The 15353-nt window shown below is 35.4% G+C and overlaps 1 protein-coding gene across 1 annotated transcript in view; it reads right to left on the bottom strand.

Annotated features, from left to right (window-relative positions):
- CAPRIN1 (cell cycle associated protein 1) overlaps positions 1–15353 on the bottom strand; it is a 35152-nt gene that overhangs the window by 6250 nt on the left and 13549 nt on the right. Inside the window, exons 5-15 of the mRNA XM_006062386.3 lie at positions 12893–13131; positions 12731–12813; positions 9613–9750; positions 8331–8383; positions 8167–8253; positions 6827–6982; positions 6596–6704; positions 4367–4428; positions 3785–3895; positions 3457–3606; positions 2242–2392 (exon numbers count right to left, since the gene is read on the bottom strand). Of these exons, the coding sequence (XP_006062448.2) occupies positions 2242–2392; positions 3457–3606; positions 3785–3895; positions 4367–4428; positions 6596–6704; positions 6827–6982; positions 8167–8253; positions 8331–8383; positions 9613–9750; positions 12731–12813; positions 12893–13131 (1339 nt within the window). The remainder of the gene's footprint in view (positions 1–2241; positions 2393–3456; positions 3607–3784; positions 3896–4366; positions 4429–6595; positions 6705–6826; positions 6983–8166; positions 8254–8330; positions 8384–9612; positions 9751–12730; positions 12814–12892; positions 13132–15353) is intronic.

Here is a 15353-nt window from a genome sequence, read left to right on the forward strand (position 1 = left end):
GGAATGATAGGGGACTTTCCTGGTGGTCCAGTGGCTAAGACGCCACGCTCCAAATGTTGGGGGCCAGCCACCTGGTTAGGGAACTGGATCCAACATGTTGCCACTAAAGATCCACATGCCACAGCTAAGACCCGGTGTGGCCAAATAAATATTAAAAAAAAAAAAATGTCTAAAACGATGGGATACACTGACTTAATCAATGAATATCGTTTAACGCCCTCAACATGCCAAGCCAGGTCCTAGACACAAGGGATGAGATAGTTTCTGACGCATAATCCTTGCCCATAAGGAAGTTTTAATAGTAGGAAATAATAAGTAAATAAAATATACATACAAGTAAAAACATCTATATTATTTCAGGTAATAAGAGATTAAGGAAAACACCAAGTAGGGTAAGTGAATGACTAAAGTAAGCACATTATATTTGGACAAGGCAATGAAGGGAGGTCTCTGTGAGGTGGTATCTGAGCACAGGCTTAAAAGTCACAAAGCAAGGTATGCAAACAGTGGAATAAAGTTTCAGGCAAAAAGAAAACAAAGCATAAACGACTTTTTCTTTACATTAAAGAAAGAAGAGAATTTGTGTCTGTGGCTGTTTGTTTGGGCACATAACGAAGAAAATAGGACATACAACAGGATCAAGGCAGGGACCTAGATCATGGATCTCGTAAACTAAGGTAAAGACTGGGTTTCTTTTCTAAATATAATTGAAAGTCACTGGGAGGCTCTGAACAGGAAGAGAGACATCTGATTTACATTTTAAAATCACTCTAGCTACTGTGTGGAAAACAGACTGGGCTAACGTAAGAGTCAAGGGATAGAGTTGCAATATTCTAGATAAGAGTTGATGGCTACCTAGTGGTAGTGTGGATGTATTTGAGCAAAGCATATGGGCTGATTTATTTTGTATTGAAAATCTCTGTAAATGTACTGAAGTTAATTTTCATCAATAACATATATTTTGACATGGTAAAAAAAGATTATCTAGCATCAATGCTTCATAGTCAATTAGTGAAGCTGAGTAGAATATAAGATAACTTGAACTCAACTGGCACAAAAGGCAAAACTAACCAAATCAAATGATAGATCAAATTGATAAATTTATCAATATGATAAATCACATATTGGTAATTGTCACAATATTTCAAACTGTTTCATTATTAGATAAGTTATGGTGATCTGCAGTCAGCAATCTTTGATGTTACAACTCTGAGGTCTTGGAGGATGGTTAGCATTTTGGGGCAATAAAGTATTTTTTAATTAAGGCATGTACACTGTTTTTTAGGCATGATGCTATTACTGCACACTTAATAAACTATAGTATAGTGTTAAGAGAATTTTTATATGTACTAGGAAACCAAAACATTCATATGACTCACTTTGAGGTATTTGCTTTATTGCAGTGGTCTGGAACCAAACCTGCAATCTCCTCAAGGTATGCCTTTACATGGCACTGAATAATTAAAGAAGCCTGAGAATGAGAAGTCCAATTTTATCATTCAGAAGCATAGACTGCATAACTGCCAAATTTCTATCAGAGTAGGGTTGATTCAAACTCTACTGATTAGCGATGCTAACTACCACAGGGATATGTAAGAAAAATTATGTTGACCCAAGTCTGTCAAGAAATCAGAAGAGTTATTCACATCAGTCAGGTTTACTAGTTTGCTGTGAGATTCAAATTAAATCTCTAATTATTTGAATTGAATTAGCAAAGACCTAAAAAATATATATATGTATGTCTTACAAATATAAGAAACCTACTATTGTGAGAGATATGGTAACCGGCCAAATTATGACCTTATTTGCTGGCAAGGACTTTGTTTTAACCTAGTCTATTAAATGTAGCCTTACCATGCCTTTACTGCTTAACTTTGTATAACTGACTTGCTGCCAGATATCATGCTACCAGGCTTCAATTATTAGCAATTAAAACCAAAGTTGATCCTAATTCAAATAGCAAGTTTAATTCCACTAAAATCACCAATGACATAGGCTATTATGAAAACTCACTGACCAAAGGAAAATGGGCATATGGTCTCCAAAACCTGCACATAATTCACATACAGCAAATATGGACTTGATTGTACTCAGAATCAGCAATGAAAAATTAATTTGTTTTGGACTACTACCAAAATAAAAACTCTTGGTAACTGCCACTGTCAAGTCCAAACTCACCTAACAATGTCAATCACTCCAGTGGAAAGCAAGAAGCCAATGAGGTGACACTGGTTTTCCTACCTGTTTGAAGCTGTTCTTGCTGAAGCTCTGCTTGTTCTACTTGGTGAGGCTGACTGGAAAAGCTCTGGTTGTAACTGGCCTGGTACTGATTTTGCTGTTTTAAAGTTTCTGGTTCATTAACAGGAGGAACTGGGGCATTCATATTGAATACCTATAAGTAAATAAAGTAAATGATTAGTTCTTCCCTTTATGCTAATCATTTTCCTACTTTTAAAATGGCAGATCTCAATGCTGGTTTTAACTGAGATGTAAACAACAAGTATCACAAAAGTCTCAAGACATTTATTTCTCTCTCATACACACACACACACACACACACACACACGTCATAAAGCACTTTTTAGCAGAGTATAAACAGGGATTAAAAATCTGAGAAGACACAGGATCAGAATCCTTGGAAATGCTATTATAAATGAGAAATCTTAAACGATGCAAACCCCTGATACATTATCACTTTGATAAATTAAATCTATGAACTTTGAGTATTTCATTATATTTTAATCGAAAATTAGTATTTTAAGCATTTGACTATGAATCTTCCTGTGAGCACTGTTCTAGCTATATTCCATTGATCACAGTATTTTCATTATCATTATTTTCTAGAAATCCTGCAATTTAGAGATGCTCACTGAAGAACCAAAGAGTAGTATCATAACATCTATTACTCTGAGATATAATTCAGTAAATTAAAAGATTCAGTAAATATGATAAAGTGTAAACAATTAATCTCTAGGTAATGATCTGTGTTGTGTGTATGCTCCACCGTGTCCTACTCTTTAGGACTCTATGAACTGTAGCCCACCAGGCTCCTATCCGTGGAATTTTCCAAGCAAGAATACTGGAGTGATTTGCCATTTCCTTCTTCAGAGGATCTTTCTGACCCAGGGACCGAACCCACACATCTTCTGTATTGGGGGGCAGATTCTTTACCACCGTGCCACAAGGGAAGACCAATGATATATATCAGTCTACTTTTTTCAAATTTAAAATTCTGTTAAACGGTGAAACTACAAAACAAGATGTAGGCACATAACTCCTAAGATTCAAGTTTATCTCTGTGAACAGAAAAAAATGAGTTTCATGTTCAATTAAACATAACCTAAAGTTACAGTAGATGCAGATTCAAGCACAAAGTTTTTGTGTCATTTTGCTGAGACTCTTACATTAAGATAGTACACACCAGGCACTTAATGTCAACTGACTTAATCTGCTTACCGTTTGCATGGATTGGAATGGAGCTGCATTTACATTGATTCCACTGCTATGTAAAGGTTTGCTTGTCCCAGCCTGGAACACTTGAGGCTGAGAAGCAGCAGGAAGGGATGATGATGCTGTAGTCTGGTCTGTATTTAAAGAGATCGTTGCCTAAACACAAAGTGAACAGATGCACTTTAACAGATGCAGTGAACTAAGACCCATACGTATGTTAATAAACTCAACTATCTTATGAAATAAAAATAATATAGTGAATGCGTTAGGTCCAAAACAAAGAGATACTGTATTAACAGTTATTTGCCTCCACCCAATTCAAAACAAAACTTGCCTGAATCTGGTCAATCGGTTCCTTTTGTGGTCGTTGCTCAGTAGCATGAGAAGGTTGGTACAAGGGTTGAGATGCTGTATATCCCTCACTTGTGGATGAAACCAAAGGAACCTAACAAAGAAGTAAAGAAATCAAAGCTTCATTCTGTTATAAACCAACTTCATTACATACAGGGCTAAGAAATAGACAGTCATGTTAAAGAGACTATAAAACCTAACAACTGGAAAAATACATATATTATTAAAGCTCAAAGTTAATAAACCCAAGCCCAATTACGAAGTTCCCTATAAATACAGATAATATCTACACTAAATTTTAAAATTATGAAATCTAAATTATGTCATCTCCAATTCTCAGTTTGAAATTTAAAAACTTCATTATAATTAAAAACCATAAGGTTTAACAAATACATTGTTTTTATCAGTTTATTGAAAGAAAAATAAATGTAAACATGGAAATAAAAGTTGATAGCTACTCATGCCAGACTTGACAGTGATCAAACTCACACTTGGTTTTCATAAGCTAGCTAAGAAAGAGACCTAAGAACTGATTAAAAACAAAAACTGCAAAAATATGTCTTACCTGTGTAGCTTCTGGCTGTACAGAAACTTGATTAGGTTGAGCAAGTCTAGATTCAGAATGAACTGTAAAATTGACCAAAAAAATACTGTCATACAAAATCAAATTTCTTCAGAGATGTATAAATATCTTTTACTTAGTCTCTAAAGTCAATTTTCTATAGCCAAATCCTAAATAAACTATTTAGCAATTAGGAAAATAAATGGGGAAGTACAGGAAGGATTTTAGCTTTCAAGTGAGCATTTTCAATTAACTGATACTCATTATTATTAATCAACTACCACATGCCTTTCCCTTTTTTTTTTGGAGTGTTAGTGAAACAATACCAGCAAATAGGTATAAAGCAGAGTAAGAATCAATGCTAGAATTATCCCTAAAAAAGAGCTTTTTAAAGCCGTTAACTACAAAGGAGCATAGTCAATATTTTGAGATAGATAATATTCAGAAGTATTTTAACTATCTACTTTCAATATAATTTCAAATGCTTCCACTGGAAAAAATAAAAATTTATCTTTAAAAAGCCTATATTCAATTCAGTGTGCATGTTATTGTCAACTTTCATCATTCTTCCACTACTCTTCCAAATCATGGTTAAACAGATAATCAAAAATACAGTATCTTTGGTTAGTCATTTGGAAATCATCCATTTTCACTGGAGAGTCTAGTTGACTTACCACCACCTGAAAATTCTAAATAGCTTTACAGGTTACATCAGTGGTGCATGTGTTGACTGGCATAGCTAAGAAAACTATGTATTTTCTTCCTCTGGTAGAGCTCAAAAAGTGAACACTAATAACTTTGTGAGTCCCTCATCTGTTTTCTAACTCTTGGTAGAGATAAGAGCTCCCTTTCCTTTAGAAAAATCCTAACTTATCATATTAACTATGTTTATTAAACATAGTTTCGGAGAAGGCAATGGCACCCCACTCCAGTACTCTTGCCTGGAAAATCCCATGGACGGAGGAGCCTGATAGGCGGCAGTCCATGGGGTCGCACAGAGTCGGACACAACTGAGCGACTTCACTTTCACTTTTCACTTTCATTGGAGAAGGAAATGGCAACCCACTCCAGTTGTTCTTGCCTGAGAATCCCAGGGATGGGGAAGCCCGATGGGCTGCTGTCTATGGGGTTGCACAGAGTCGGACACGACTGAGGTGACTTACCAGCATTAAACATAGTTTACTAGTTGCTTTCACCAGCAACTCCTTTTATAACATTTAAGATCAACAATAAATATGTTACTTCATATTGTTCCATGTTTATGCCCTTAATGCTGACATGTTGTAGGAAAAAAACAAGACTCAAAATTGCTAATGGTCTTTAAGAGATGCTCCACTTAACCCAATACAAAAGCACCAACCCTATTTATTGTGCTGCTGTTTCAAATAATTGTATATAAGACTAGTGAGAAATGGAAACTTCAGCTGTCTTCTAGTCCATCTCTTCTACTTTCCTCTTAAGCATTTCCTTACCCACTCACTACTCCATCTCATTTTTAAGTAATAAAATGTTCAGATATCCTCCTAAAAAGCTGCAATCATCCTTCAGAGAAAGACACCTATCTTTTTTAGATTAATTTTTTAAAAGTCATTTGGTCTTTCCTTTTTTCAAATACAGATAATGTTTTTTTGTCACACAGCATGTGGGATCCTAGTTGCCTTGCCAGGGATCAAACCCGCACCCCCTGTATTGGGTACATAGAGTCTTAACCACAAGACCACTAGGGAAGTCCATTCCTAGGTTAATTTTGAAATTTAAAAAGCCAAGCAAAATTTCATCATACCAAAAAAAAAACAAAACAAAACAAAAACCAACCAGGTATAACACATCTATAGTTGTACAAGTCAGGATGTGGCTGCTATAGGGCAAGGGAAGAGGTAGTAACTAGACTACAAGGGAACACAAGTAGGCTTTTGGGGTATTAGTAATCTTCCACTTCTGGGTGCTGGTGAGTTCAAATTTGTAAAAACTCATCACACTTTAAATTTGCATGTATGTTTCTGTATGTCCACATGCCAATAAAGTTACCAAAAAAAAAAAATCCACCACTAATAACAATGGAACTACATTTATGGTTCATATTATAGGAAAAAAGAGTTACCATTTCTTACCAAATTAAAAGACACAAGATCTGAAAGTAAACATTAAAAATAAAAAGATTAATTTTCACAAACTTTACATAACCTAAAAACACTGGTTCTATATTTCTCACATAAACATGTCACTACCAACCTGGAGGGCAAACCAGCTGGGGTATGTCCATGTTCTGTGCTGGATTCATTGGCTGTGCAGATACAATGGCAGGATCAAGTGTCTGGTTTTCAAAATCCAGCATTGAATCCTAGGATATAATGCAATTGATATTTAAGTAGGATATAATATATAAAGTTTAGGTAGGATATAATGTAATTAAGTTAACGTAAACACTTAACCTATCTATCACAGTGTTTGACTAGTACCTACCTGTATGAAATTATAGGGCCCCTGCATCTGTGCCATAAGGTCCTGTACTCGCTGTCTTCTCACGAGGGGATCGGCTTGAGCCACTGGGGTCAAAGAGTGGGGTTCTGGTACTGAAGGAGATGCAGCCTGAGGTTGCTGCTGGAGTGAATTTACCACCTAAAGCAGAAGAGGAAGACAGGTTGGTAGAATGACAGAGCTACATCCATCACCGTCATGACTGGTCCCCAAATTACACATACCATGTATACTATAAACAGAATAATAGATTTGAATGTCGTCAACCTGACCAAATTAAGTCGAAGTTAACATTCGGATCAATGCTCTCACTTCTACAGTGTTTCCAATTCCACAGGGTTGCCACATATTAATAGCATTTCAGGTTTACCTTGTAAACAGCTTTAAAAAAAAAAAAAAAGACTACTGTGTCTATGTCCTAAAACCAAGTATTTTGCTTAAACTATTAACCCTTCTACAGTAAGTAACCTATACACCTATATATAAACATATATCTATCTCAGTACCTGATATATACTAAGCATTCAATAAAATGTTAGCTATTATTATCATTAAACTTGAGTTCCTATCATTTCACTCTCCACCAGTACCATAGGATCAAGCTCTATCCCACCTTGTCTAAATTGTTACAGAAGCCAAATTTCACTCTACCTATCATCTTCCTAATAATTTCTCCTAATTATTGTTTTAAGTAATTCCCTGCTCTGCTAAGAAATCTCACTAATTATTATTATTTCAAATTTACAAAATTCTCTGCCTGGCTGTTGCTGCTGCTGCTAAGTCGCTTCAGTCGTGTCCGACTCTGTGCGACCCCATGGACTGTGGCCCACCAGGCTCCCCCATCCATGGGATTTTCCAGGCAAGAGTACTGGAGTGGGGTGCCATTGGGCAAGTCAAAACCTTAGTTCCTTTATACGCAATACTGAGCTAACAGAACTTGGTAATCAACAGCATCAGGGTGAAGGAAGAGTCTGAGATGACACATCAATGTATCCCGTCACGTAGTCTTTCTGAAGGCTATCCATGCAGGAGACTAGATTTTCATGGTGCAACCTGATTAACAGGTTGTGTACTTTAATAGATTGAGCACATAAACCACATAGATATTTGTATATTTTCTTGTAATTGGAACAGTAAAGCGGTGATTATATTAAATATCAACAGAAACAAATCACCTTTTAAATAGAATAGTCTTATATAATGAGTCTGTTATTATAATAAGTGTACTTATAATGCAAAATACTTAAAAATCTAAATTTGTTCTTAAGAGAGATAAAAAGTACTAATTAAAGACAAAAGACAACCTTGTAACCGAGAACTCTTACCTCAACTGTTTCAACTGTCCAATCATCTACCTGCTCCTTTTCACCACTGCTGAACTGTGTTTCTGCCATAAATTGTCTATTTACATACTGCAAAGCAAAGTAAATGTTTGAGACCTCTGTTTGAAAGACAGAAAGAAAAAGCTAGCATAAAATAAAAATCATACCTCTGTTGATTCAACCTCATTTTGTTCAGTGTATTCTTCCACTGGCTCAGGTTCTAAAAGGTTAAAAAATGATACAAAAGAGTGTAAAATATATTTTTAAAAGTTAACAATTCATTTAAATCCAGTTCCCCATCATATAGTCTGAATTTACAAAGTTAGTTAATAGTAAGTTTCTGTATTTTATTACTCTTACAATAGTAGAAAACATTTTTTTTACCATGTATTCCAGGCTTATTTCAACAGTAATTATTCTGGATCAAATATGATGCCAATAAACCAGCACCCTAGTCTCCACACTTATCTACTTCGTAAAAGTGGTGGTGGTGGGGTGGGAAAGACTACTTAGGAATTTCCTGGCAGTCCAGTGGTTAGGACTCAGTGCTTTCACTGCCAGGGCCCAGGTTCAATCCCTCCTCAGGGAATCAAGATCTTGCAAGCCCCTTCCCCTCAAACAAAAACAAAAAACCCTGACTTAAATTGCTTTATATGTATCTGCAACTGTAAATTCCACCAATCTGCAATGTTCCTGTCTAGTTTCAACCTAATAGCTAACACTTGTATGAAATGCTTACCATCGTATACATATTACTTCCTAAATGAAGAACCTGAGAATACTGAACTTACACAAGTTCAGTAAGTTGCCCAAGTTTTACATAGCTAACACGTGTTGTAGCCAAGATCTTATCCAGGCAATCTGACTCTAGAATCCATGCTTTTACCTATCACAACAAAACTAATACTCCTTAGACAATGCTTCCAATAGTACTCAAAATTTTATTCATCAATGTAACATAAAAGTCCTCATAGTAACTGTTTACCTATATATTAGTGATACACTGGGTGCTAGAATAGATCTCTGGTGCCTGAGACATTTATAGTTGTAACTCTCCATCATAGAAAACAACAACAACAAAACCTCATACCATTCTCCTCAAATACTGGCATGGTAATAAGCCACAATAAATGAGCACACATTAGTCAAAAATCTATTTGAAAAGCCATATATACAATAGTTGCCCCCTTATCCATATTCCAACCGACCAATAATGTAGCAAGAGAAAGACATTTGTAACAGGGATAAAGAGCAATAAGATAAATAACTGATATTTAATACCTCTGGGAATTACTCTTAATGTGTTTTGTCAATATTTAGTAATGCTTCAAGTTTCTCTAAAAATCTAAGTGTACAAATGTAACTAAATAAATGTCTAGCTTGAAGCTGTGGCAGAGGAAAGTAAAACCAAGACCCTAAACTAAAGTTCATAGCCACCTGAGTACTCACCAGCTTCGGCTGCCTGGTCTTCAACCGTAGGTGCTGAGGCTGCCTCCTCTTCCTCACACAGACCATTCTGGTGGTTGTGGGTGCTGTCAAAGTAGTTTGACTGGAAAACACGCTCAACAATTTCCTTTAGAGCTTTATCTAAAAACACATTATGAATTATAATCTTAAGACTATCTGACTTAAAAGATTAAACATTCTACAAGATATAGTAAAAAAAAAAAAAAAAAAAACCCATCAACTGTTACTTAAAAAATTAAAACATTAAATTCCAAAAGAAATTTATTACAGAATAAGTGAACAAGAAATTATTTGTATTAAATTTTAAGCATTTTAAATAAGTTAGTCCAAAAAAAAGTCCAAAATAAAATCATTAATTCTTTCAATAACCATATATTTAGCACCTAACTATACGTTACTCAATGTACTAGGCACTGGCACTACAGAAAGGTATGTAAAAGACACAGTATCTGCCCTCCCGATTATCATTTATTCATTCATTAAGCATTTATTTAGCACCTAACTATATGTTAAAAAGTGTACTAGGCACTGGGGCTACAGAAAGGTATGTGAAACATGTAGTATTTGCCTTCCCTAAGCTAACAGTCCAATAGAGAAGAGCTCTCAACTACTCACAAAAACAGTAAAATACCATCTGTGAAAAGAACTACACAGAAGTACATGCACTGGACCTAATCAAGCAGAGACCATGAGAGGCTTTCTTGGTGTAAGGATTACAAGAGGCTTTCCTGGTGTAAGGATTACAAGAGATCTGGAAGATGAGTCGTAGAGAGGGAAAAAGTATTTCAAGGCAGAGGCAACAGCATTTACAAAGCCCTGTACAAAGAAGGGTGCCAAATACAAGTCAATTTAAGTATGCATTGAGGCTGAAGCAAAGGAAACAAGGAAAAAGCATAAGGAAGATATAAGTCTAAAGACTGTTAAGGGCCAGAATTTGCAAGGTCTTACAAACTATATATATAAAAAATGTAATTAAAATAAAACCATTAAAAGATTCTAAAAAGGGATGGATGGTGAATTCAGGTAAGAGCATTGCAGAAGAGAAAAAGCAGAAAAGTAGAGAAAGAAGTAGATTCAAAAGATATTTAAAAGGCAAATATAACTGTCAGAACTTGGTACATAAAGCTGTCAGGGCAGCAAGTGAAGGTCTATGTCAGGAGTTAATTTCCTGGCCTTGTATAGTAGATGTAGATCAAGAACTATTAATAGGTAACTATACATAAAAATGAAACTTCAGAGACATTATATCAAAGGAGTATAAAGTTAATCCTATACTCCTTTGGTATAAAACTATTGGGAATTTCCTGGCCATACAGTGGATAGGACTCTGTGCTCTCACTGCCAAAGGCGTGGGTTCAATCCCTGGACGGGAACTAAAATCCCACAAGATGCGCAGCATAACCAAATAAACTATTTAACAATTTTTTGAATACCGAACAGAACACTTCATGTGCTCTCTCTCCCTCTCCTTCAGAATCTCCTGCCTCAGAGCCGTTTTAAAAACCTATGAAAGCTGAATGCAAAAACCACACTAATTTGAGTAAATTACACCTTTCTATTAACTGTACATTCCTAAGATGCAAGAATGAGGCTAGGTAGAAAATAACATCAAACAAGGGACAGGCTTAGACTTTAACCCTTATTACTCAACAGAGTTCATGAAAATTTTATCAGACATGACCAAAAGCTACTTTTGAATCTAACAAATTTACACCCATGTCAATTACTTTCTAATCAAGTGGGGAATTCAGGACATATTTGTAGCAAAACTAAATCAAGAAGTTGTTTTTTTTTTTTTTAACCAAGAAATACAAACAACATAGGTCAACAAATCAAGAAAACGGATTTCTTACATGAAAAGATACACAAGCATTGGCTCCTCATATTTGATTTACCCATTTCCTTAAGTCCCAAATTATATCATACAGTTTTGCCAAAAACTCTTGTAATTTCTTTTCAATCATAAAAGCTAAAAAACAAGGCATACAGATACTTTTGCCTTGCTGCTGCTGCTAAGTCGCTTCAGTCGTGTCCAATTCTGTGCAACCCCATAGACGGCAGCCCACCAGGCTTCCCCATCCCTGGGATTCTCCAGGCAAGGATACTGGAGTGGCTTGCCATTTCCTTCTCCTAAGTATATTCAAATATCTACTTCCGTAAATCAACATTAAAAACTGCTAACAATCCAGTCCCCTTTACTAAGTGGTTAAAATCTAAAATTCCTAATTTACTGAAGTAAGAGAAGGCAATGGCACCTTACTCCAGTACTCTTGCCTGGAGAATCCCATGGACGGAGGAGCCTGATAGGCTGCAGTCCATGGGGTCGCTAAGAGTCAGACATGACTGAGCGACTTCACTTTCCCTTTTCATTTTCATGCATTGGAGAAGGAAATGGCAACCCACTCCAGTGTTCTTGCCTGGAGAATCCCAGGGATGGGGGAGTCTGGTGGGCTGCCGTCTATGGGGTTGCACAGAATTGGACACGACTGAAACGACTTAGCAGCAGCAGCAGCAGTATAACTTAAAAATATCTTAAAAAAAAAAAAAAAACCTACATATTTACAGTTAAGGAGCTCATATATAGATTGTTGGTCTAGATAATTAATTAGCTTTTTCAAAATACAAACAAAAGAATATCCGAAATTAGCAGAAGTCTAAGAAGAAAAAAAAAAAAAAAAAAAAACTAAGGCAATGACCATGGATAGAATGCATGGGGTGGAGTAAATGTTTTTCACAAGATTTCATCCATAAGGAAAAACCAGTCTCCATTTAACACCAAAAACAATGAAAGCCAATTTGGTGTTAATCTGTCCCCCTGAAACAGAATACGTTAAGAACAAAACTATGTTAATTTAGGACTCCCATCTTTACCGATTTTTGGTTGTTTGAGCTGATGTTTTGATTTATATACACACAAAAAAAATTGCAAAAAATAAAAACATACAAAAAGGAAACAAAACAAAAAAGTAAAAAAGTAAACAGTGGATGAATATTACTTACATATTTCTAAAGTTTTCTTCAATTAACATTACTTTTAAATAGGAAATTAAACTTTAAAGGTTCTTAGTCACAAAAATCAAAAGTTGTCAGTGATACTCACAAGTTGTTCCACATACAGGTTTTTCCTTTCCTTCCAACAAGTCCCACAGGTGAATGGAGGCATGTTCATACTGCTCATTCAACCTAATAATAATAAAACATCTGGTTAATTACTTTTCAGTTGTCAACACAACATTTAGAAGTTTCTATTATACCACTATACCTCAAGCTCATGTCTCGTTCAGGGTCTGCTAATTTGTAGAACTCATCTAACAACGACAATTCCTCTTCAGACAATATTGGCACTCCATTCAAACCTTGCTTCAGGTCAGTTCTCACTTCATCATCTCCCAGTTTATCCAAAACATACTGCAGCTCAAGTACTGTTTTTAAACGTTTCTGTTCAGCTTCCTCTCTCATAAGCTGCTCCCGACGTGCTGTCTTCTTTATTGTTTTCTGAATCTGCATAAAGACATAAACATAAGACATAGAAATAAATTTTATAAAAACTTTTACTTCAATTTCAGGTCCAAAGTAAATAAGACACATTTCACTCACTGAGTTAGATGTGATTCTGACATACAAAAGAATGACTCCCAACATTAAAAGTTTAATAAATGGAACTGTTTTAAGTAGTTATTTATTAGAAATTCAAAACACATGTTTTCCTAGAAGGTATTACACTACAGAAATGGTACCAATGAAACAAATATTTGCTTCAAAATAATCTAGCAGACAGGAAATGAGGACATAAGTGTGCGTATAGGTAAAATATAATTGCTCATGAAATGATGCTAACTGTAGAAGCTAGGCATAGGTAAATGTAAGTTCATTATAGTCTTTAGTTCTTAAAATTTTCCATTATAAAAAGTATAAAAACTAAAAATTTTCATTAAGGTTCAGAGTCAATTTTAAAAAAGAAACCCTACCACAGCCACAATTAAAAAAAAAAATTTATGTCTATCTTTAATAGAAAATGGTTCGAAATTCTAATTTCAATTGCCTACTACTGACTTAAAAGGAGATGTCAAACACACTACTACCCTCTTATCCCAAATAATCCACCACTTCCATTCTAGGAAGAAAGTTAGGAATGAGAAAATAAGTTGACAAAGCAAAAGAAGTATGACAATAAAGAAAACCACTTTGGATGAAATGAGAAGTAGGGAAGAATATGAAGACTAGAAAAGGTAGGCTTGAACTAGGTTAAAGAAGCTCTTGAATACAAAACAAAAAATGTGTTTAGTAACTGTGGAAAATGCAACAAAGGATCAGAGTTAAAAGACTGCCAACGAAGTTAAGGGCCCAGTGAAAAGTTCCTTTTTTAACCAGTGTTAAAAAAAAAAAAATCAAAGGAAGATACAAGTATCTTCATTTACACTGTGACAGGAGCTTCAGAAATAGATACTCTATATTAAATTGTATATGGTAATTCTACTTCTATGACTCATTAAAAAAAAAAATCAGAAACAAGAAATTGGGAAATTGGGCAGGGTTCTTCAAGCCTGAGGCTCTGACCTAAACTAAATGGAACAAATCCCTACTTGGATGTAAATCAAATAACTCCTACTCCATTTTCAGGAGTATCATCAATATTTCCCACCTTCAATCAAATTTAATAAGTAACAATAATATTAAGTGCATGAACCATTATATTAAGTGCATGAACCATTAGTTACGCTTCAAATACTGTTCTAAGCACAACCCTATAATGAGGTAGGCACTAATTGTTTTGTTTTGTTTACAGATAAGAAAACTGAAGCAATGTGACAGCCTCATCCCTCTTTCTCCCTTTCCTTTCTAAACTACTGGCTCTTTCTCTGGAAAACCCTGACTGATACAGGTATAGGAAAGTTAAGTAATCCTTTCTCTAAAGTCTTACAACTATTAAGTAAAAGTGGCAGAATCAGGATTCAAACCAGGCAGCTTGGTTCCAGAATCAGAACTTTTCATCTATGTACTACATTGTCTCTCATCACATAATAAACTGTTTATTTCAACAAATCAGAGGCAACTTTATATTTCAAAGTTTTTGCAAGCCCTTCTCCAAGAAGCCAACACTAATTCAGAAGGATATTAACTTTCTGGTCTCAAATGTCAAGAAAAGTATTTGACTTTGCTAGTATTTTTTATCCTGTTCCCAAAGACTTTGGTCACATCAAAAGATGTTGGGGAAAAACACACCCCTTCGTTGGATCAAGAGCTGAAACAAGTGCAACATATCAGCCGGCCACATACCTTAAGATCCCTAATGGAGAAAGTAGTAACCAATTATATAAACAAGCCTCTTTATTTTCTGATGGTTAACAGTATTGTAAGATAGTCCTGAGGCATAAGGGAATACATGGAAGATAGAAGTCTATCACATTTATACAACCATCTCTTGGTATCCAAGGGGACTCAACTCCAGGACACACTACTCCACACCTCATGGATGCCAAAATATCTATAGATGTTCCAAGTACCTTACAGTACACCCTCTGTATCTGTAGATTCAACCAACCTAGGATTTCAATCCTCGGATCCAGACCCCTGCAGATACAGAAGGCTGACTGTATATATTTGCACAGATAATTTTTTAGACCAATGATACATGTCCGCCATATATGAAATTCAGTCCTTTTAAAGGGCATCTTCAAGGCTGTTACATTAAACTTTACAGAATTGTAAAGAAACTTAGATAT

This window comes from Bubalus bubalis, chromosome 16 (genome assembly GCF_019923935.1).
Source record: "Bubalus bubalis isolate 160015118507 breed Murrah chromosome 16, NDDB_SH_1, whole genome shotgun sequence".
NCBI classification, from domain to species: Eukaryota; Metazoa; Chordata; class Mammalia; order Artiodactyla; family Bovidae; genus Bubalus; species Bubalus bubalis.